Genomic DNA, 23,430 nt, shown 5'->3' on the forward strand with positions numbered 1-23,430 from the left:
GGTATTGATAACAAAAAACAAATTTCGAGCGGGCCGAAGTTTGCCGGATTAGCTAGTTTAAAATAAAACATATATTTTTTAACTCTATATAGAATCGAATCGAGTCCGAACAGGATTTCGAAAACGAATACCTTTCTTCTTTTTTACCTTTCGAAGTTTTTCTGAGTTTTCGATATGTTATGTAAACAATGTTCAGCCTTTTAAAATGACATAAATAGTTTAGGTCTACTTGGTCCCAGCATCTCGAAAACCACATAAAATGTTTGCTTGATTTACCTTCCATTTGTTGGCAATAGACTGGAAATCGGTTCAGAATCGATTCGAAAGAAATAAATTTTCAAAAATCGGCAGAGGCTTCTGCTTCTCTAGTTCAAAACTGTATATCTCATGCGTGTCAAAGCATACCTTTTATCTATATTACTTTTACTTGCTTGAGACATCACCATATCCAGTTGCAATGTAAAATTAGATCGGATTAATTCTTTCAAATAGTAGTAATCTTGCATCCTTCTCGGCTAACAAATTCTGTTTCATGTGCCAGATTACACATTTACTACCACTGTGAGACTTGAATCCATTTTGGGCGAGGACATTCCGTAAGGTTCGATAGTCTTGATCGTACCTTCTGATATATCCCGGAATGCAATACCAGTGTAGGATTAAACACATCTCAATTCCTTCTTCCTAAGAGTTAATTTAGGCTTCTTCATTCTATGGGTTTTCTGAAGTATTTTGAGTAAGGGAACCGCGGGTAATACGGACAGGTGGTTGATTTGTATAGTTACATTTCGAATTTCAGATTTCTGTTAATGAGAACACCTTCTACATGTTATTCTATAACATTTAAGCCAACCTATGGCAATGAATATTGATCAAATGTGGAAAAGGGAAACAAAAACCGAAAATCATACATGATTTCGAGTGTGGATGTAATATTTTTTTTGCGGCTTCGACATTAAGTATTTTGAGTGGTTTAATATCAAAAATCAATTCGCTGATGGTTATATTTCGATTTGTGAGTTGACAGAGAAGCGATATTAGGTATGAACAGAAAGTAAATTCATTTTTGAGTGGAAAATTTAAATTATTGACATAATTGTACTGGTGAGGTAAAACGGACAGTTGCCAGTGGGAGTGAGATGGACTGTGGAAAGACTGTTTAATCTATTCCTAAGGAATGCCCTGCGTCTATAAATGGAAATCAAATCGCCAAATGTGAACTGTTTAGAAACTGACTGGAACCAAAGGCAAAATAGTTGAGGGTCTGTCCGTTTATACTACTGAAGAGCACGATATCACTTCTAGGTGGATTAATTCGACTTTTTCATCATTTAACGGACATTCGTGATGAGTTCAGACCTTAGTTGAATAAAATTATTCCTCTCGCGATCGATAAATCTCTATGCTTCATATATTACGAACCTGTCCATACTCCCCCCACAATATGTCCATTAGAGCGCCAATGAAAATAGCCATCTCGAATTTTTTTAACCAACTTGGTTAAAAATGTTGATTCCGAAAAACTACCCTATGCAAAATATCAGCTCAATCGGACTTCATTTACTAGTGTCGCACAGAGGTCAAAGTTTGAGTTTTTTGAAAAACCGAAAAATCACCCAAGGGGGGAGTAAAGGAAATCGGGGTTTTCGAAAAAAAATTGATGCCAAATGTCTTCAAATTGCATGAAACGTCGAGATCTACTGTCATCTCGAAAAAATTTTTTTGTCAAAAATCGACGCTCTGGGACTACGTAATGTATGGTTTAGGGTGCCAATGAAAATCGACATATCGATTTTTCATACGGGACTCCCTGCGAAATGTTAATTTGCACGATAAAATACCCTCTGCAAATATTAGCTCATTCGGACTTCATTTACTATTGTCGCAGATGTAAAAAAATAAGTTTTCTGAAAGCCGAAAAATCACCCAAGGGGGAGTAAAGGAAATCGGGGTTTTCAAAGAAAATTTGTTGATGCCAAATGTCTTAGAATTGCATGAAACGTCGAGATTAACTGTTATCTCGAAAAATTTATTTTTGTCAAAAATCGACTTTTCAGACAAAAACGACCAAGTGCTGAAAAGTCAATTTTTGACAATGAGATCATAATGAGAGTTTTATAATGACACCAGAGATAAAGATGTGTTCCAAATTTCAGATCAAACGGTCAACAGGAAGGGGGTTAAATTTCTATTAATGTGGTACAGCGCTACAGACAAAGTTACAAAGTTACAACGTCACAAACATACAAACGGGTCAACCTAGATAAAACCGTTTAATAAATAAGTGCAAATCATAATTGTATTACGTTTACCGAGAGACAATTCGTTTTTATGGTTCGATTATTCGGAGGATGCGATTATTCGGAGTGAAAAAAAATCAATACTCCGGATAATCGAGTCCGACCTGTAGTTGAAATTCTTCGTAACATGTCCGTTTTACCCCCACCTCCCCTACATTTTGTTACTGTTGATTTCGGAAAAGAATCAATTTAGCTAAATTCAATTGGAGTTTCACTTCTTGGAAACGCGACGAATTAAAGTAATGAAACTAGCATCAATTGCTCTGCGTAGAAGTAGAAGCAATTTACCGTCGAAGGATTCCAGTTTTCACCACTCAAAGTGTGCCAAGTTTATTATTAGCGATGTTTTAACAAACCGTGTTCTTGTGGGTTCTCAAAAAACAAACCGATAAATTGCCGAATACTGTTAATTTTCTGTTCATAAATGCTGTCAGTGTCAGAATAAATGATAATTTCCATATTTTCACTCGGGAATCTGTCCTGCCACATCATTCAATTAAGACAATCGCGGAAAACAGAGTGAGAACCGATACTTACGGCTTCCGGAGGATCATCCGCAGCGTCGCATCCGGACCACGGTGTAACAGAGCCGGTAGCGCTTCTCTGATGTGATCGTTCGCCTGGCTGATGTCATCGGAGGTGGGTGGACCGCCCGCTGTCCCGTCTTCATCCACCTTGAATCGGTAGAGGAAGCATTTATCCTTGAACGGTTGCTCTTTGGCCACTGTTTCGGATGAAAACGACGGAAAATGAATCTACATTTAATTTGAGTTGCCCAAGACATACTAATCAAAACCTGTGTTTGAATTGTGAACTTTCATGAATCCAAGGCCGAAAGTAACTAACTAACTATTGTACCCAAAATGTAGATGGAATTTAGTGGATGTTTCTCAGTTCCTTTCTGTGCATAATTTTCTTCCACTTCACTATACATGAGAACAGAACCAGCCCGGTTCGGCCAGAACTTAAAGGCACAAAACATTACCATGACTGAGGACACCTTCCTCCACCAGTGCTTGCCACATGCCGGCCGCCTGCGTCCGGGTGTGTACAATCGGTGAAAGGTTGAGCAGCCAGTCAACGAGTTCGGTTCCGGGCCCACACTTGCGAATAAATTTGCCGCCCATCTGCAACAAAGATAGAAGAGAACAGAACTGTTTTTTTCTCTGTTTGAAAATGTTCCATCAGAGGGTAGCGAAACGAAACGTTCACCTGAATATTCACGGGTTATTAACAATGGTCGTAATTCGAAATTGTTTAAGCTGGTAGATGGTATGATAAGGCAAATTTATTTCCTTATGCCCTACCCTTTTTTTGCTACCCAACGAAAAATAACGGGAAACTTCGGAAAATTATGATTTTCTTTCTGCTCAAATAATTCGAAAAGAATTTACATAATCGATCGCCAAACAATGAGTTTGAATTTTACCTTTCGATCCTTCAGGCAGCTGGTATTGTCTGATACGAGGAGGGCGCGCAGTGCCCATCCCATTCGAGCCATCGCGGGGCTAGGAGTCTGGAAATGAACGAAAAAAATATAAAAATAAATAAAAACCATTAGCATACTTGAGTTCACTTCGTATGAAGGTACGGTTGTCCCATCGACGAAAACAAGAGCGCAATGCGGGGGAATCCCAAAGTCATACTCTTTATGAAGAGATAAAAGTTGAGAGTGGTTCCGTGTGAAGCATAATAATAATAATAATGTTTGCTTTTCATTCCCCGCACAACAAAACCTGCGGCACGACAGGATGGTGGTTGGCGGTATACGAGTGTGTCCCCACCGGCGTAGGATCGAAAGTCAGGGGTCAATTTGCATACTTTCTATGCTGTTTTAGAAGGGCTATCCTGGGGCCTGGACCCGTTTGTTTTCACTGCAGTAAATATGTGCGCTGCCAACGTTTGATCTGGCCATGGAGCTGCTCTTAAACGTTTTACGGGGAGGTTAAATTGCCGTAACGGCGATTAAGGCTCGACCATTCATCGGAATGGAGTGGGCCAAACATTCGAATCAATGAAGCCCTGGGGAGGCATGGTTATGTGAAAACGAAAATAAGAAAAAAAAAATGAAACAACGGTCGAGTGTTTATGATTGAAGTCGATGATTTGGTCTATTACTGCGCTAATGCAGTGTTGTCGTGTTATGTCCTGAAGCTAAACATAACGCGTAGAAGCGTTGCCAATTCGATTAACACATTCAAACCACGCGACATCAAAGCTTGACAAGACGATCGGAAGTTTCGATTTAATGATGCCGTGTTGTGATGGGGCGGGAGAAAATCATTACACCGAACCATGGATTGTGTTGATTCTGGGGGTGAGTAAACCGATTTGGGTACGCGCGGCTCCCGACGTTGCTTCTCAGAAATATGTCGGGGAGAACAGAACCATTCTCCATCTGCAGAAAGGTGGGAATGGAGGCGTTGAGTCGTTAACTAATCATTTATAATGTTCTCATTGTGGCGCGTACGATGTGTTCGAAAATAAGGTTCGGAAGCATTAGATGAGCGCGTGAGTTCGGAAATGTTTGTGATCCAATTGAGGATGCCCCGGAAATGTGTTCGAGAAAGTTATTTTCATTAGCAGCGTAGAAATGAATACTGGAAGTTATTGATTATAGGGACCTACTACGAACTTCCACCATCTTGAATATACGAAGGCTGTAATGAAACTGAGTTTCTGTAGACTTTTAATTTTTAATTTTTAGCTTTTTAACATATTTTTATCAGCTCATAGCAAGTCACGTCCGAGAGCTGACTTGTCTATTTCTGCTCCCGAAATAATTTTCAAGCTCATATAAAAGAATTTCAAAGAAAATCAATTTGCTATTGTGCACAAGTGTAGATCATTGTTATCATTTCTGAAGCTAAGTATCAATTGTTTTTTTCTCTTTTGAGTTCTCGTTTCGGTTGGTTGGGTGTTCCATTTGGTGTTTGCCAGAGCTTTTACTGCAACACAGTGAGCGATGGACGGGATTGAGTCCACTGATGATCCTAACCCAACATCCTCAGGGAATGGGGCTCAGTTACCTCCGGATAGAGAAATTCGTATCCGCTGCTACCCCGACACGGCAAAGGGCCCGTTTGAAGCCTTTATTCGTCAGAAAGAGAAGCCGATTAATGTACTTCTAGTTTCGGCTGAGCTTAAGAAAAACTAAAAATCCGTTAAAAAAATATAAAAGATGAACTTTAGTGAGGTGTTGCGATCGATGGAGTAATTAATCAGGCTGATCTAGAGATACAATATGTTGTTGAATATGGCAAAGGAAAGTTTAAAGATCCTCGGCTCCCTTCGGTGCCGGTTCTAGAGTGTAATCGCTTAGGTGTGACTGCCATTTTGGATGGAAAGAAGAGTTTCGTTCCATCAAACGAAGTTCGGGTTATATTCAATGGTTCTTTGATGCCAGACTATCTTTGTATTCATAATGTTCTGATTCCAGTTCGATTTTTTTCTCCGAAGTTCATGCGCTGCCAGAAGTGCAAATGATTTGGTCACACAGAACAGTTTTGTGCTAATAAAGCTCGCTGAGGCAAATGCGGACAGTCTCATTCAGATGGGCAGTGCACCATCTTGGAAGCCATATGCCTACATTGTAATGGCATATTGATGTGAAGAATTGTCCCTTATATAAGGAACGGGTACGGTTTGCTCGTGACAGATTGATTCATAAGTCAAAATTGAGTTACGTCGAGATGCTTCGGCAGGTCGCCCCTAATGTCAACGATGACAATCTATACGATTCCCTCAGAGACGTTACGGGCTTGAAAGGGGAGGTTCCACATTGTAGTCAGAATGCAGCACCAAAACGAAAAAATGTTTCCATGCCAGAACACGCAAAAAAAAAAAACGAATCCCGTTAAGCCATATGGTCTCTACTCCCAAACCCATGATTTCACAAACAAAAGCTTCCCGTCCTCATGGATTTTCACAGCAGTATGAACAATATAATAAAGGTCAAACTTCAGGTAAACTGAACATTACAGGTCTGATTCAACTAATTGTTGATATTTTTGTGTTAAATTCTGTGTGGATAGATGCACTGATGAAGTTATCTCCTCTCTTGAACACCATTTTCGCAAAAATCATCGTTTCTTGGCCCCTCCTTGGTTTGTTCTTGACTATCGATGGCTAATTCCGGTCAGCCGAGAAAGAATTTTTCCTTGTTCCAGTGGAACTGCAGAAGCGTTTTGCCGAAACAGGCAAATCTAAGAAACTGTTTGAATTGTGTCGATGCTGATTGTTTTGCATTATCCGAAACTTTTCTGGTCGAGGAGTTGAACTTTATTGTTCCGAGGTTTAACATCATTCGTGCCGATCGCGATAGTTGAGCTGGTGGGGTTCTGTTGGGTATCAAAAACAATTATTCATCATGTTCGGTTGGTGAACTTGGGTCCAATTGAAGCAGTGGCGTGCTCTATTGATGTCTGTGGCCAGTGGATTGCTGTTGCTTCGATATATAATCCTCCGTCACGTCAATTCTAAAAAATGTGATCAACCAACTTCCTCGCCCGATGTTTTTACTCGGGGACTTCAATTCCCACGGCTGTGCTCGGGGTGAAGCTTACGATGATAGTAGAGCAAACTTAATATACGATCTGTTGAATGGGTTTGATCTCTCCATTTAAAACACAGGTGAGGTAACCTTTTGGCGTGCCAACCGGTTAGGTGTAGTCGAGTTGTCGAGTCGAGTTTTCAATTTGTACTTCAAGCTTTGCGCTGAATTGCTCATGGTCCGTGTTAGATGATTCAGCAGGAAGCGATCATTTACCGATTCATGTCAAATTTTCCGTAAGGGGTTCATTTGAAGTTACAGTACCTTTTGATATCATCAAAAATATTGATTGGGTACAATATTCATCGCTTATTTCCAGAGCCATGGACTGCGGCGAGGTGGCTATACCAGATCCTCATAATTATCTTAATGGTTGAGTATGCTCATCGTGCGCAAACGAAACCCGCCCCTGTCTCTTCTTCAGTTAGTAGGTCTCCTACAATTTGGTGGGACCAAAAGTGTTCTGATATAGTAAAGAAACGTTCTAAGCATTAAGAGAATTCAAAAAACGTGGTGCGATGCATTTATTCCCGAAATATAAACGGCTTGAGGCCAGTAGCAAAAAACTGTTCAAATCGAAAAAGCGTAATTATTGGAAAAACATCGTAGATTCTTTGACAAGAGAGACAGTCATGCGTACATTGTGGAACACAGTTCATAAACTGCGTAATTACTATCCTCCTCCGTCGTGCGTTGACAATTATGAAATATAAACGGCTTGAGGCCAGTAGCAAAAAACTGTTCAAATCGAAAAAGCGTAATTATTGGAAAAACATCGTAGATTCTTTGACAAGAGAGACAGTCATGCGTACATTGTGGAACACAGTTCATAAACTGCGTAATTACTATCCTCCTCCGTCGTGCGTTGACAATTATGAAATATAAACGGCTTGAGGCCAGTAGCAAAAAACTGTTCAAATCGAAAAAGCGTAATTATTGGAAAAACATCGTAGATTCTTTGACAAGAGAGACAGTCATGCGTACATTGTGGAACACAGTTCATAAACTGCGTAATTACTATCCTCCTCCGTCGTGCGTTGACAATTATGAAATATAAACGGCTTGAGGCCAGTAGCAAAAAACTGTTCAAATCGAAAAAGCGTAATTATTGGAAAAACATCGTAGATTCTTTGACAAGAGAGACAGTCATGCGTACATTGTGGAACACAGTTCATAAACTGCGTAATTACTATCCTCCTCCGTCGTGCGTTGACAATTATGATGCAGAATGGATACAGGAGTTTACTAATAAGACATGTCCGTCGTTTGTCCCTTGTGCATGTCCTGAGTTCAGAGAATTACCTACCACCGAAAATGATCTGATAAAGACTTCGATTTGTTCGAAATTAACCTTGCTTTGACCCAGAGTAATAATTATTCGTCTGGTACAGGTGATATCAAATTTTCCCTCATTAAAAATCTACCGTTGTCCGCAATGTTGCAATGTATAAAAATCTCTAAATTGGATTTTCCAAAGTTTCACTGTTCCGTACTCGTGGAAGGAGGTGAAGGTAGTAGCCGTTCCCAAACCTGGAAAAGATCCAGGACTTGCTGATTCATACATCCCCATTGGTCTATTGTCGTGTGTCCGAAAACTATTGAAAAAAAAAAAGATTTTACATTGGCTATAATTTTGGGTGGAGAAGAATAATCTTCTATCTGCAACCCAATATGGTTTCCGTCAGGCGCGTAGTACGAGAGACTGTCAAAAACTTTTAGCGACAGATATTCAGAATGCTTTCGAATCGAAGGAGGAGCTAGTCTCTGTGTTTCTAGACATTACGGGAGCCTACGACTCGGTTTTGATATTATATTTTGTGCCACAAACTGTGTCAAATTGGAGTTCCCGTTCAACCGGCCTTATTTATGTCTCACCTTCTATCGTCAAAAATAATGGTCAAATCAGTGTGCACTAGCTACCTTGGTTTAACTCAAGGTTCTGCTCTCAGTCCTTTGTTGTATAACATTTATGTCAGGGATATCGATAGTTGTGTTTCGATCGGCTATACAGGCTGTACAGTTTGCCGATGATAGTGCTTTATGGTGCCGTGGAAAGGAGTCTATGTTTATAGAAAGTGCTTTGCATCCTTGAATAATCTGGAGCAATGGGCTGCGAATACTGGCTTTGAATTCTCTGTCGCCAAAACTGGGGTTGTTGTGTTTTCTAGAAGAAGACCTCCTTCATCTCTGCAGCTAACTCTCTATACACAGTTAATTTCTCAGTCAAACAGCTTCAAATACCTTGGAGTGTGGTTTGACACGAAATGCATTTGGAAAGTCCACACAGGATATTTGGTACAAAAATGCCAGAGAAGGATAAACTTTTTGCGAACTATATCGAGTTCTTGGTGGGGAGCTCAGCCCGCTGACATGATCAAACTCTACAAGACCACTATTCGTTCAGTGATGGAATATGGTTGTTTCGTTTTTAGTTGTTCCAAGAAAAGTTGTCAACATATTTTGCGGACGCTGTATTTTACACGGATGGTTCAATGAAGGATGAGTGTGCGGGTTTTGGAGTGGTTGGCCCTGACCTGGAGGTTAGTAGGCGGTTGATTGATCCTTGTTTAATATTTTCGGCAGAATAATCAGAAATTTATTCGTGGTAGATTACATCAAAGGTCTCCCTCCTGGTAAATACCTTATTTGTTCTGACAGCTTCAGTGTTTCGAACGCTATAAAGAACACAAAAACATCAAAAAGACAAATCGATTGTTGTTGTACATAAGAGATACCGTTGCATATCTCTTATCGTGCAACTACTTTGTGCTATTTCTATGGGTTCATTCTGGGATCGCCGGAAATGAGATGGCTGATACATTGGCGAAGTGCGGTTGGGATACTAATGAGGTCTTCTTCAGAGAAATTCAGTCGCACGATTTTCTACCGATTCTCCGTAGTAGGACACTCGAGTCATGGCAGCAAGGGTGGTCTGCAAGTGATCTTGGTAGACACTGCTACACCATTCTTCCTTCCGTTAAACCAAAACCTTGGTTCGATCAGGTCGTTTCTTCACGGATGTTCATAAAAAATATGAGTCGTCTAATGGCAAATCATTATACTCAAAACGGTCATCTTTTCGGAATCAACATTACCGATTCGAATCTCTGCGACTGCGGCAGGGGATACACCACCATTGACCATCCATCTCGTCTGGGAGTGCGAACGTTACGGGGCATATCGAACCAATATTCTGACCGGAATACCTGTTCAATCAATTTGAGATATTCTTGGAAACAAGGACATTCAAACCATGAAGCTCTTACACGAATTCATCATGACATCTAAAATTCAATCATGATTTGGTACATTGTTTGCTTTGCCTTTTTAGACCAACACATAGTTTAAGTTAGTATAAGGTAGTTAGTTCCCCTTCCCTTGTTCATCCTTCTGTATGCGAGAATGAAAGCTATCGAATTTTTGGAAAGTATGTGTGTGAGTGTGTTTGGAACTAACCCCGAGTAAGCCGCGGGTAATCGTTTCCTCAAAGCAATTTTTTTTAATTATTAAGTTTATGTTATGTATATACTATAATGGTTGATGGGCCAAAATTTGCCCTATGGGACAGCTGAGCCTAATTTTTTTCAATAAAGGAAAAAAAAACATTCTTATCTCTATCCCTTCTCCATCATTAGTAGTATTACGGGTAACAGCGAGTTGACTCAAGTTGAAAGAGTGTGGTTACGAGAATTGATTTGGAAACCAAATATAAATGCATAGGAACATGGTATGCTTCCATTGTCGGTCTGGCTTCCGGAAATAAAAAAAAATTCACAGGGAACTGATAATTAAAAATACTGCAGTAAGACTGGAATGCTACAATTTAAAAAAAAAAAAAATACGTCCAAGTATTTTTATTTATTTATTTATTTCAGTAGCATCCAAAAAATGTCAAGAAAACAAATGTAATGTGTATTTCTAGAGTATTCTAGAGTCTAAAAATTCAAAAAAATCATTTTTTTCCTTCATATTCTAATGTTTAGACATTCAAGAATATGTCCTAGGAAGATTTTCTGAAATTCTAGTCATTTACTGAGTTACAGTCATTTTATTGCCGCGTTATCTAATCTAGTATTAATCTCGAAAATGTTCTTTCAGATTACGCACACGATATCTCACTGAACCAATTTGTTTTAAATTTGGTATGAATATTCTTTATTCATGTCTCTATCACATGAACCAATTTTTTTATTTTACTATTTAAAAAAAAATGAAACAGTCATAAAAAAGTGCTCAAAACTCGTGTTTAATTTTCAACCTGCCACCATCCTGGCTAAAACATTCGTTTTGGCTTGTCCAGGTTTATACCATAGCGGTATCTTTGCTGATGAACAAGCTATTGGATTTTTTTTTTCGTTTCGGAATTTACCAGAAGCGGTAAAATCGTGTACGCAATATTTTGTTGGAACTGTGCCTACTTGGACCCAATTCTCCAGTATGTAACTTTTTTAAATTTATTTTTTCTTGTTTAATTACTGTTGTGTTCTTGAAAGATTAATAAACAAATAATAGAACAAGGGATAGTAAAATTTTATTTGTTTTTTTTTTATTCAGAGCTCCAAAAAACGTCCGAAATTTGTACCTCTTCACTAGAATATCCACTTGACTTCCGGTCAACCAACAGAGACTTGGCCGTATCATGATTTGATGAGTATTTTGCTAAAAGTAAATTTGTTTGGTTTCAGCTGACAACGAAGAAAGTTTAGATTTCAGGTAATGATATGATTCAGCTTCAGGATTGCCAGCTATTAATCAGTGATACAATACAAACTTATTCCGTGAAAAGTCACATCAATTAGCACATAAACTCTGTTTGCACTGGAGTAACTTTTTACGCGGTTGATACCTGTCGCGTAAAAAACCACGTAAAATCCGACATCCGTAAGTTACATAAACCGCGTGAAAAAAAAATCGCCCTAAGAAAAACCGCGTAAAAAGCAAATATAGATGCACGATTTTGAATGGATTTCTATCACCTACTATTATGTTCAAATAAAATATTTCGTCTTTCTTCACATTTGTTGCGTTTACTTTTATGTGATCTCGAAATTTTGAGATGAAAGAAATCTTTTGGTTAGCGGTTATGCCTTTTCTTTGTGAATCTTATCGTTTCACGCAAAACATGCTTTTCTTCCAATTAGACATACTATAGAACCGATGCCGACTTCAAGTTAACACTCTGGTGAGAGCTCGTGATGCTCTAAGCCCCGTTAAGTTACGGCCTTGACTCTTGCGAGTACCTCCATAGGGACGGTTCGGCTTTGGGTTTGACGTTGTAACCATATACTCATGGCTCGTCACCAGTTAAGACACTTTCGAGTGAAACAGGATCGTCAATGTCGTCGTTCAACTCATGCGATGACATTTCTGGTCGAAATTAAATGTATTCGGACCAAATTTCATTGACACTTGTTTCACGCCCTCATCTGTTGGCCAATTCTGGCCGTTTCTGGTTAATCGCTAGCCTCAAACGGGCCAGTTGTTATCAATAGAAATCTGAATTTAGTGTTTGACCGTACGGAAACAACTATTAACAAATGTTTCCCTTCAAGACCCATCAAATTCACAGTAAAACCATTTTTTATGTTACTATTCGTAAATGGTTACGATTTTACAGAGTATTGAAATTTCATAAATTTTAATAGATCCATACCTTAATTTTGATGAGTTTGCCATTGTGAGTCGAACTTTGTTAATTTTGAAGGGCTATTGTTGCGACAGCAATCAAAAGGCAACTCACCGTTTTTGTTAGCGATACTTTAATATATGCTTCAAACTAAAATAATAATTTAATTTAGATCTACAGAATTCATATTAAATATCTGTGCTTACAATTCAGTGATTTCTTCTATTCTAGCCTTTTCAATTGGCCTGTCCAGCTTCCGTTTCGGTTATGCCCTAAATATTTGTATGATACATTAGGAACATCTAACGACAAATTCATTTTCTTACCTTCACAAATCAGTAAGTTGATTTACAAAGTAAAAGATTCAGATTTATAACAAGAATAACTTAAAAACTGTTTCACACAAAAAGCCTTCTGCACGCTAGAGATGATTTTTCCAGAATGTCCAGAATTTTTCCACACGAGCTTGCTGCGATCGTACGCAAACAATTGATCAATGGTAACTAGCTCGATGGTACCGTAACATCCTCCCCCTGGTGCTTCCCATAGTCCTTAGGGACAGCACTTCGATCATTTACGTCGAGCACTGCTAGCCTTGAAGTAGGACTCCTGAAGATTCCCAGTCTTGTTTGCACGGAAGCCTGTCGAACCTTGCCATCTGCTCCTTGGAAGATTTGTATCACTTTGCCTTGTATCCACTCCTTAGGTTTTTCGCCATCTGCAACCAATTGCAAAGGTTTGGTTTCGTCGAACCATTTCGGCTGTCTTCTGATGACTGGCAGATACTCTACCAGAAAGCGTTGCCAGAATTTGTGCACCTGCTGCTGAATACTATTCCAATTCTCTCGAAGGTTTCTTTGAGAATTCCCCATATCAACACTGCTGCACTTGGATCCACTGGATGACATGATCAAGAAATGATTCGGTGTCAAGGCTTCAGTCTCCTCAGAATCCAATGGTAAATATGTCAGAGGTCTCGAGTTGACAATACTTTCTGCCTCCACAATCAGTGTAAGCAGCTCCTCATCCGTCAACTTCCCTTCGGTATATGCATCTTCCATAGCCAACTTTACTGACCGCACCAACCTTTCCCAAGCTCCTCCCATATGTGGAGCCCCGGGAGGAATGAAACTCCACTTCATTGTGGTGCTGGTGAACGTTTCCGATAGTTCCTTGTCTATCTGCGCTCGGAGAACTCGCTCCGCACCTTGAAAATTTGTACCGTTGTCACTAAATATTTCAGCCGGTGATCCTCGACGGCCGAGGAATCTTCTTATGCAAGAAATGCAGGAAGCTGTCGATAAACTGTAGGCAATTTCGAGGTGGACAGCTCGAACTGTAAGACACGTGAATAGGGCAATCCACCTCTTCACGTTTGATCTCCCCACTTTCGTTAAGAACGGACCAAAATAATCCAGCCCTACGTACGTAAACGGACGACAATGCAACGCCAGTCGAGCTGGTGGAAGAGCGGCCATGGGTGGGTTGTATGGACGTGCCTTGCGGATTTTACAGAGCTGGCATTTATATGCAATCGTTTTTACGATCCGACGTAAATTCGGAATAACGTAAAGCTGACGGAGCTCATTAACGATGGTTTCGTTATTCGCGTGTCGGTAGCGTCGATGATAGTTCTCTACCAGAAGACTCACTGCTCGGTGCTTGGAGGGCAATATTATGGGAAATCGGGAATCGTAAGAAACATCTTTTGCAGCAATTATGCGGCTTCGCTGCCGCAACAAGCCTACGTCATCCATTACAGGCATCAACTTGTAGATCTTGCTTTTTCGATTGACAAACACTTGATGGCTCATCGCCTTAGACTTTTCGAGGGTCGCCATTTCATCCGCATAGCTTTCTCTCTGCGCAAGCTTGAAGATGGTTCGCTCTGCATTGAGTAGCTCGGGTTGTGAAAGTGATCCTCGCAGCCTCCGGTTTGGATTCCGGATGTTGAATAGGTACCGAAGAACATAAGCTGTGGTACGTAGCATCCTCTTCCACGATGAAAATCGTTGGAAGTCTAGTACTGGTTCAGCTGCAAAATGATATAACACCGAAGGTCTGGCATCTTCGGCTGTAGCTACTAACGGCTCCATTCTTTCTGGCCATTCTTCTGCTGGACTTCGCAGGAAATCTGGCCCGGTGAACCATTGGCTCTCCTGGTTAAAATAAGGACCTCGACCCCACTTAGTTGCTTCGTCCGCTGGGTTTAGTTCGTACTCTCCAGAATTTCTCCTACCCGATGAGCTACAAAGGGTTTGTAGCGTCTTGGATCCGACCGAATCCATGACAGTGCTGTCATTGAGTCTGTCCAAAGAAACCTTCTAGTAAATTCAATAGGGTGATTTTCTTGAATAAACTTCAGTGAACGCGTTCCTAGTACACATCCTTGCAGTTCCAGCCTAGGAATGGACATCGGTATCAACGGAGCTACCTTGTTTTTTCCAGCAATCAAGACACAATCGAGAACATCGCCAACTATAGCCGTTCGTATGTACACAGCACAGGAATAAGCAATTTCACTAGCATCGACGAACACGTGAATCTGGGCTCCTTCGTACGTCGATTCAGTGGCTCGTTGAAAATAACACCTGGGAATCCTGACGGTTGAAATAAATTCTATCATCTTGATCCATCGCTTCCAATGTTCGAACACCTCATCGCATATGGCTTCGTCCCTCTCCGTTCCAGCTCGCCACAACTCTTGAATTAGCACTTTACCATGAATTATGAACGGTGCAAGAAGCCCTAGAGGATCGAATAGGGACATAACACACCGCAAAACTTGACGTTTGGTTGGTCGAGCGTCACTTCCCAGAAGGTTCTTCACTTCCTTGCTCATGCGGGTGGAGAAACTTAGTTCATCCGATCTTGACGACCATAGCATTCCTAGTACTCTATCAACTTGTTCGCCACTTTCTAAGTTCAGGTTCTTGCTGTCTACTTCCGCTGGTTCTCCGAGTACAGTCAGGACCTTTTCACTATTTGATCTCCAATTCCGTAGATGAAACCCGCCGTTGTAGTGAACTAGTCGTACTTCCGATGAAATTTTCTCTGCTTCAGCTTCAGTGCTAAAACTGTCGAGATAATCGTCGACGTAATGGCTCTTCAATATCGCTTCGACGGCCCTTGGATACTGCTGATTATGTTCCTTGGCGTTCATATTTTTCACATATTGCGCGGAGGCAGGCGAGCATGTCGCTCCGAACGTCGCAACATCCATTATGTAAATCTCAGCTGGACTACCTCGTGTGTCACTCCACAGGAATCGCAATGAATTCTTATCGCATGATATGATTCTCAACTGATGGAACATCTGTTCTATATCTGCACTAACTGCTATGGAGTACATACGAAATCGGAACAAGACAGCAGGCAATAGTGTCAGTTGATCTGGTCCTTTCAGTAATACACTGTTCAAAAATACACCAGAGACCTTGGCCGCCGCGTCCCAAACAAGGCGTACCTTTCCAGGCTTGTTTGGATTCGTTACTGCTCCTAATGGTAAAAACCAAATTTTCCTGGGATCAGTATTCTCCAACTCGGCAGGAGTCGCTCGATGTGCGTAACCTTTTTTCACATAATCTTCCATTTGACGACTGAAATTCTCGCGAAGATCCGGATTGCGGTCCATTCTTCGTTGAAGACACTGATACCGATGCAACGCCATGCTGTAACTATCGGGTAACTCAATGTCGTCATTTGCCCAGAGAAGTCCTGTTTCGAAGTGCCTTCCGATACGCTTCGTTGTTTTTTCTAATAGTTCTTGAGCTCGCTGTTCCTCCGCGCTAGGACAGATCCCGATTTGCCTTACTCCGTTGTCCTCTACTGCGAAAAACTGTTTGACTGTTTCGTGTAATTCGTCGTTTCCCGTACATCCGCAAATATGGAAGCTGAATCCTTCATTGGCTCGTGAATCTCGTCTTCCATAGATGCACCAACCTAATCGTGTTTTTACGGCAATTGGCCCAGATCCATCGCCTTCTCTTGTCTTCAACGGCACAGCAAGTTTCAAATTGTCTAATCCCATCAAAAGCTCTGGTTTAGCGTTACGATAGCTTTGAACCGGCAGTTGTTCGAGGTAAGCGAATCTCTTTGCTGCCTCCTCAAAGTCGAAAGATTGCGTTGGGAGGTCCAAACTATTAACCGTACGAGCATTTACCAACTGGTAACGGCGTTGCTGATGCACACCGGATATTGCGATCGTCACAGTCTGCGACTCCTTCTCTATGCGTGACGTGTTTCCCGTCCACCGCAGGCAAAGTGGATGTGGATTTCCTGTCAACCCTAGTTGCGCCACCAGTGCACCCTCAATAAGAGTCAATGACGAGCCTTCATCCAGAAAAGCGAAGGTGTTGATTTTTCCCGTCTTTCCATATAGCGTCACAGGTACTATACGGAACAGAACAACGGAATCCAAAAGTCGATGAATGTGATTATTCGCCACTTGAGTTGTAGGAGTCGTTGATTTTCCGTGAAGCAAAGGATGATGCTTAAACTGACAACCATTCACGTTGCACTTGCTGTTACTACGACATGCTCTTCTACCATGATCAAACAGACATATTTGACACAACTTCAGTGTTCGAATTCGTCGCCAACGATCATCAATGGAGAGCGCTCTGAACGCATGGCACTCACGAAGCTTGTGACCCTCCTTTCCGCAATGCAAACATCCACTAGGCTTGGATTGTGCCGTCGTCGAAGCAGGTGTCTCTTCAACATTAGCCAAGTGTGAATTAACGTACGTTTTCATTCTCTCTCTGCCACTGCTTTTCCGGGAATCCGAATCATACAGGACTACACTTGACGCATCCTGCATTACTCCCGTCATGTTCTCGCTGAACGTTTTCAGGTCTACCACTGGTCGTCCACGTTTAAAGCCGGCCCACATCAGCTTCTGATCCGCGGGTAACTTCCCGACAAGCTCTTGCAGAAGAGTTGGGTTTGATAAGTGCGCTGTTTCATTCGCTGCCTCAATATGATCACACAATTCTTGAACAACCATCGCGTACTCGATAAGGGCTTCCAGCTTATCTCCACGAGGAGCGGGAGTTGCACGGACCTTCTGCAACAAAGCGTTGATTAGCAGCTCTGGACGTCCGTATCTCATACGTAATGCCTCAATCACTTGAGGAACCGCTGTCGGGAAAACAAGACGACTTCGAACACACTCCAGCGCTCGACCACGCAGGCATCGTTGGAGGCGAACCATGTTTTCTCCTTCTGTATACCCACATGTCTTCGTCGTGTATTCAAAATTGGATATAAATATCGGCCATTCAGCTGGATCTCCAGAAAACGTTGGAAGATCACGAGCTAAAGATTGACGTGAGGTGAGCTGACGCTGTGTGGGCATCAGTTCTTGCTCGTTTGCATTCGAACTTAGCTGTACAAATTCAGAAGTTGTGGGGTCATGCGCTGGACGCTGCTGACTTGAATAATCCTGCTGTAGAGGTTCCTGCATCGAACAATGCTGCCTCGGAGGATGATAAATCGGAGGTTTCATTGTCGGTGAATGCTGCATAAGAGAATGACGCACTGGAAGTTGCTGTACCACAGGATTATACAGCGGAAAATGTTGCTTCTCAGGAATATGCCCAACTGGAGATTGCTGGCTCGAAAACTGTTGCATCATGTGCGGCTGCTGCGCTGAGGGCTGCTGACGCTCGGAATACTGCTGCACTGGAGGAGAGACTTTTGCATACTCTTTCGGAACGGCTCCAAGTGCCACCGCACCAGATGATACGAATACGTCCTGATTTTCTGGGTGCCCCTGCACATTCTGCAATCCTACCTCAATCGCTGACGATGGCCCCGTTGCTAAGCGACGTACGGTGCAATGCATCCCTTCAAAAGTATGCCTATCCAATTGCTGTTGATAAGCCTCTGATTCCTCAAGACACTCCTCCATCTTTGCTCGCAAATCTCGAACTAGATCGATGGCTGTTCGTTCAACACCAGCTCTTCTCAGTGAGGGCAGTGGAAGCGAACCCACATTTCCAGTGGTGTTGAGTGTTGGTGTGTTTCGACGACGAAGCGGAGAAATGTGCGTTTCAGTACCAGAACCCATCTGGATAGGATGAGAATTATGCTGCTGGATCGTTGAAGCTGCTAGCGTTCGATGTGCTGCGCTCGTTTGCGAATCCGCGCTACTCTCGACCCACTCCTGGATTCATCTCATGCTGACTGCGTGGCTCCCACGGCTCCTTTTCTCCTCTTCTGCAGCAATGGTGACATCCAACATGTTTTGCTGTTCCTTCAGGAACTTCTTCTCTAACTCGATTTCCATGCGTTGCTTCTCTAGTTCTTGACGTTCACGCAGTCGTGCCATGGTGTCCGCCAAGTGCGAGGACGATCCGCTAACGACGCTGGCTCTCGCAGAAGCATCGCATTGGACCATATTGTCCGCTTCATCTGGTCTGGCGCATCCAGTAAATCTATTCTTCTTTCCGGGAGTCGAACGATACTCATTGTGAATTTTTGAAGTTTGTTGCGACAGCAATCAAAAGGCAACTCACCGTTTTTGTTAGCGATACTTTAATATATGCTTCAAACTAAAATAATAATTTAATTTAGATCTACAGAATTCATATTAAATATCTGTGCTTACAATTCAGTGATTTCTTCTATTCTAGCCTTTTCAATTGGCCTGTCCAGCTTCCGTTTCGGTTATGCCCTAAATATTTGTATGATACATTAGGAACATCTAACGACAAATTCATTTTCTTACCTTCACAAATCAGTAAGTTGATTTACAAAGTAAAAGATTCAGTTTTATAACAAGAATAACTTAAAAACAGTTTCACACAAAAAGCCTTCTGCACGCTAGAGATGATTTTTCCAGAACGTCCAGAATTTTTCCACACGAGCTTGCTGCGATCGTACGCAAACAATTGATCAATGGTAACTAGCTCGATGGTACCGTAACAGCTATTCAAAAAAAATATCGAAGGGGAGGAGGAGTTGTTTTAAGATATAAATAATTATAATATTAGATTTAACTTTGAGTAAAATTTTTCTCTTTCATCTCTAATCACTACTACTACCTACACTGATAATAATGATAACACAGATGACACGAAAAAAATCGAAGTGGTTAGATAGTCAGGGACAGATAGAAACGAAACATACAACACATTAGATTCAACAAAATTACCGGTCAGTAGTAGCCAACCGATTTGAACAAATATAGAATTATTGCCAATTTATGCTATACTCGCAAGTAAATTGAAGAATATTTTTGTACAAAAAAGGAGTTTTTGGTAATTCAGGGAATGTGGATTCGTTGAAAACGTACGTGGAACTGTACGAATAATATCTACGTATCAGAAAGAAATTTTGGAGAAAAGGGTTGTTGTGAACGCGGTAATTGAAGCGTGTGACTACTGGATCGTGGATTCCTGCTTTCTTTCAGCCAACGAACCAAGGAGAAGGTCTACAATATCCACATTGCAACATTAAATAACATCAATCTTCTACGGTACAAGATATGAAATAAAATAATAAATAGAATAAGCAAAATTTAGAAAACCGGGTGGGCCATCAGTTGATTTGTTTCAGATTGATATTTCAATTTTAAATGAAGCCTTTTGTATACCATTCGGTCAAAATTAGGGTTTGCTCTTTTCATTAGATCCACAATTGTTGAGCACACATTGAACAGTTTTGTTTTATAGCATTATAGAAAAAAACAATAGAAGATCGCCTTTTTCGATTTAACATGAAGAAGCGAGATTATAAAACCCGATTGGGCGGACTGTGAGGCTAATGAACTGTTTTTGTAAATCTCTGAGATGAAAAATCATTGGTACTTTTTGATAGAATGCGTAAAAAATTGTGAAAATGATCTAAGTGATGAAGGAAATGGCGACATAGCAGTCTAACAAATCGGCTGAAAAGTTCATTAGGTTGACGTCTAGATGGCGCCTCTTGCAAAAATCTACTTGACTATCACAAAGCACCATCTTTCAATGGATACGTGTCAAAATTTGACAGCAATCGGTCGATTGGTTCGTGAGTTACAGCATTGAGAGTGAAGCAACTTTTGTTATTGTGAAAAAAATCACAAACCAATGAATACGATGGCAAAATTACATGAATTGGGCTTCGAATTGCTTCCGCATCCACCGTATTCTCCAGATCTGACCCCCAGCGACTATTTTCCTATAGACCTGAAGAGAATGCTCGCTGGTAAGAAATTTAAGACCGATGATTACCGAAACTGAGGCCTTTTTTGAGGAGAAACCGAAAGAGTACTATAAAAAAGGTATCAAGTTGCAAGATCGCTATAATCACTGTATCGACCTCGAAGGCAATTATGTTGAATAATAAAATTGAATTTCGCAAAAAAAAAATTTACTGTGGAGTAGCCAACAATACTCTAAAACTCTTTCCAACACACTATTTCGGTACGACTCATATTTTTTTAGATAGAAATTATCAAAGATTTCTCTTACTCAAATCGATACGCCCTTTTCAAAAGTTACGCTTGTGTCAAAAATGAACCATGATGATGTATTTGGAAAAGTTGTTGGAAATTATAAGCAAATTCATAAAAATTTCATGAACATGACGGTATAACACGACAAACATATTAAAAGGGATTATTTACAATAAAAAAGACAATAAATTAGAAATATTTCGAGAATGGCTACATTTAGAAGGAGATTGATAATAACCTTTTTTTTTGTTTTAAATCCCATCAGGATTCATAATTTGTGGCTAAAAATGATTGTTCACATACAAAAATTCGATGTTTCGAAAATTCCTAAAAATTCGATGTACCACAAAGTTCGTCAAAAATAGTTTTACCATCTTGGGCCCATTTTTAAAATTTTCTGCATGACTTCTATTTTGTATGAAAAAATAAAAAAAAAAAAAAATATGTATTTTGGATATTGCAAATTGAATTTTTATTTAGTAAATAAAAAAGAGTACTAATTTTTTTTCTCAGTGTAATTTTTTTTTTCATATTCAACCATCAATACTTATAGTCTTTCTTAGACACTATTTCGGTACGACTCATAGTTTTTGAGATATAAATTATCAAAGATTTCTCTTACTAAAATCGATACGCCCTTTTCAAAAGTTACGCTTGAATCAAAAAATTCCCAATTGCTGTGAAAAACTCATATTTCCTCCAACCCAAACGGAATACACACTTTCATTGGAATCAAAAATACAAGCATTTTTAGGACGATTTCATTTGGAATTGCTGTGTGTTACCTTATAAACTTAGTTTGTAACAGTTTGTCATTTCACATTCCTTCGTATTAAAATCACCGTTACATTGTATGTGCACCTTTATTGAAGCTCTTAGACTAAAATTTCCACTGTCAGAATGGTAATCAAACCCGAAACCATGGCATGGTGTATATACGACATGACCGGGTGCCACAGAGGCCTCGTTGTTATGGCTGTTCCAACTAGCTTTTCATGCTATTTAAAATAGATACAGATGTTGTCCTCAAAACGTTGGTCATGCACTCAGAGCACTGATCCGCTCGTGTGGTTTTATTCTACAAACACCCTCCAAAACGAATAACACAACTAGTTTTCAGACTGATCAATAAAACCTTTCCCTTCTCTGCAGGACTCATCAAACGAGTGGAGTCGACGAGAAACTTTCTCTTTGCATAGGGTCAGAGCAACTTTTCCAATTGCGCTTGCAAACAAACGCTCGTCGTCATCGTCATCGACGACGACGTCGGCGATAAGCTTATGCTAGGATGCAAATCAATTCAATTAAATATTGATTTGAATCCATTAGTTACCACAACACTCTCTCTCTTCAGCTTGGTCGGAAGACAAAAGATCAACTTAGTGGAGAATGCAGCCTCGCAAGGAAACTGAACCGGATAGAAGGACGATGAAAATAGTTCCTGGGGGGTGGGTGAGATAGCAAAAGTTGGTGATAGCAGCGGATGTTGAGGTGGGCTGAAAGTTTGGGGAAGCCTTACCCCGAAGCCGACCATCTGTGGTCGGCTCTGAACGAGACTTTGGCTTACCCCAAAACCCCATAGCCATACGAGGGTGACTGCTCTTCTTTGTCGTCGGTGGGCGTGGGCGGTGGGTGGCAGGATATTGTTATGCGAAAGCGGCACCTGAGGAAGAGCGTAAAAATAATCTTGATAATCTGCCGCCTCCGTTATTTATCGATAATGGAACCGGATGTTCTTACAAATTGGTCAAATTATTAACCAATACTAAGGGCCCCAGTACGCCCGGCTCGGCTCCTCCGAGCATACATACACGCAGATACGAAATTGGATTTTCCTGCAGTTAACTTCGGTTGTGGGTGGTGATGACAGGGAACATAGTTCGATTTTTTTGCTATGAGAGGCGCATTATGTGGGTTATGATTTGGGAACGCTTTTCTTCTCTATCTGAACGCATATATCTTTGGTTTGCCTTCTCTCGGGGCGAAAACAGCAAATAATGAGGGTCAGCTTTGGGAGGAATCGTGTATTTAGACTTGTGCGCAACAGCTGGAACGGTTGAACGCTGTTGGGAAATTGAGAGGGCTTGGTGGAAGGGAGGACTGATATCACATAAGAAGAAAATCTATTGGCGGACGATAAGGTTTCAATTGATCGTTCTAGGAGATTATTGCAGGAAAGATTTTCTTTTTCTCGATTGGGGTTTTCATATTTCGTGAAATCTAGTTAGATGGAATCAATGCAAACTGGTGATTGAAGAAAGGCTAATCCGTTTTTTTTTATTCTGAATTCATTCATCGTCTGCCAAATTGATTTTGACATGTGGACAAGAATCAATGATGTGTCCTTCTTATCGTATATATGAATTGGTATTCGAAGTAATAAAACAAAAGTTTTACATGGAAATTCAGCTGCACAGGTTGTAATTGAGAACCTTATAGTATACTATAGAGACGAACTAGCCTACGGCTGGAAGTCTCATAAATAAAGACAAAAAGCCTTATATAATTT

The 23,430-nt window shown here is 40.7% G+C and overlaps 1 protein-coding gene across 4 annotated transcripts in view; it reads right to left on the minus strand.

Moving 5' to 3' along the window:
* Window positions 1-23,430, minus strand: part of LOC129764816 (rap guanine nucleotide exchange factor 4) — a 511,489-nt gene that overhangs the window by 90,589 nt on the left and 397,470 nt on the right. For all 4 annotated transcript variants that reach the window (XM_055764313.1, XM_055764312.1, XM_055764315.1 and 1 more), the window contains 3 exons: window positions 3,730-3,816; window positions 3,286-3,427; window positions 2,838-3,024 (listed from right to left, as the gene is read on the minus strand). In XM_055764313.1, coding sequence (XP_055620288.1) covers window positions 2,838-3,024; window positions 3,286-3,427; window positions 3,730-3,816 — 416 coding nt within the window. The remainder of the gene's footprint in view (window positions 1-2,837; window positions 3,025-3,285; window positions 3,428-3,729; window positions 3,817-23,430) is intronic.

Source organism: Toxorhynchites rutilus, chromosome 2, assembly GCF_029784135.1.
Source record: "Toxorhynchites rutilus septentrionalis strain SRP chromosome 2, ASM2978413v1, whole genome shotgun sequence".
In the NCBI taxonomy this organism is placed as follows: Eukaryota; Metazoa; Arthropoda; class Insecta; order Diptera; family Culicidae; genus Toxorhynchites; species Toxorhynchites rutilus.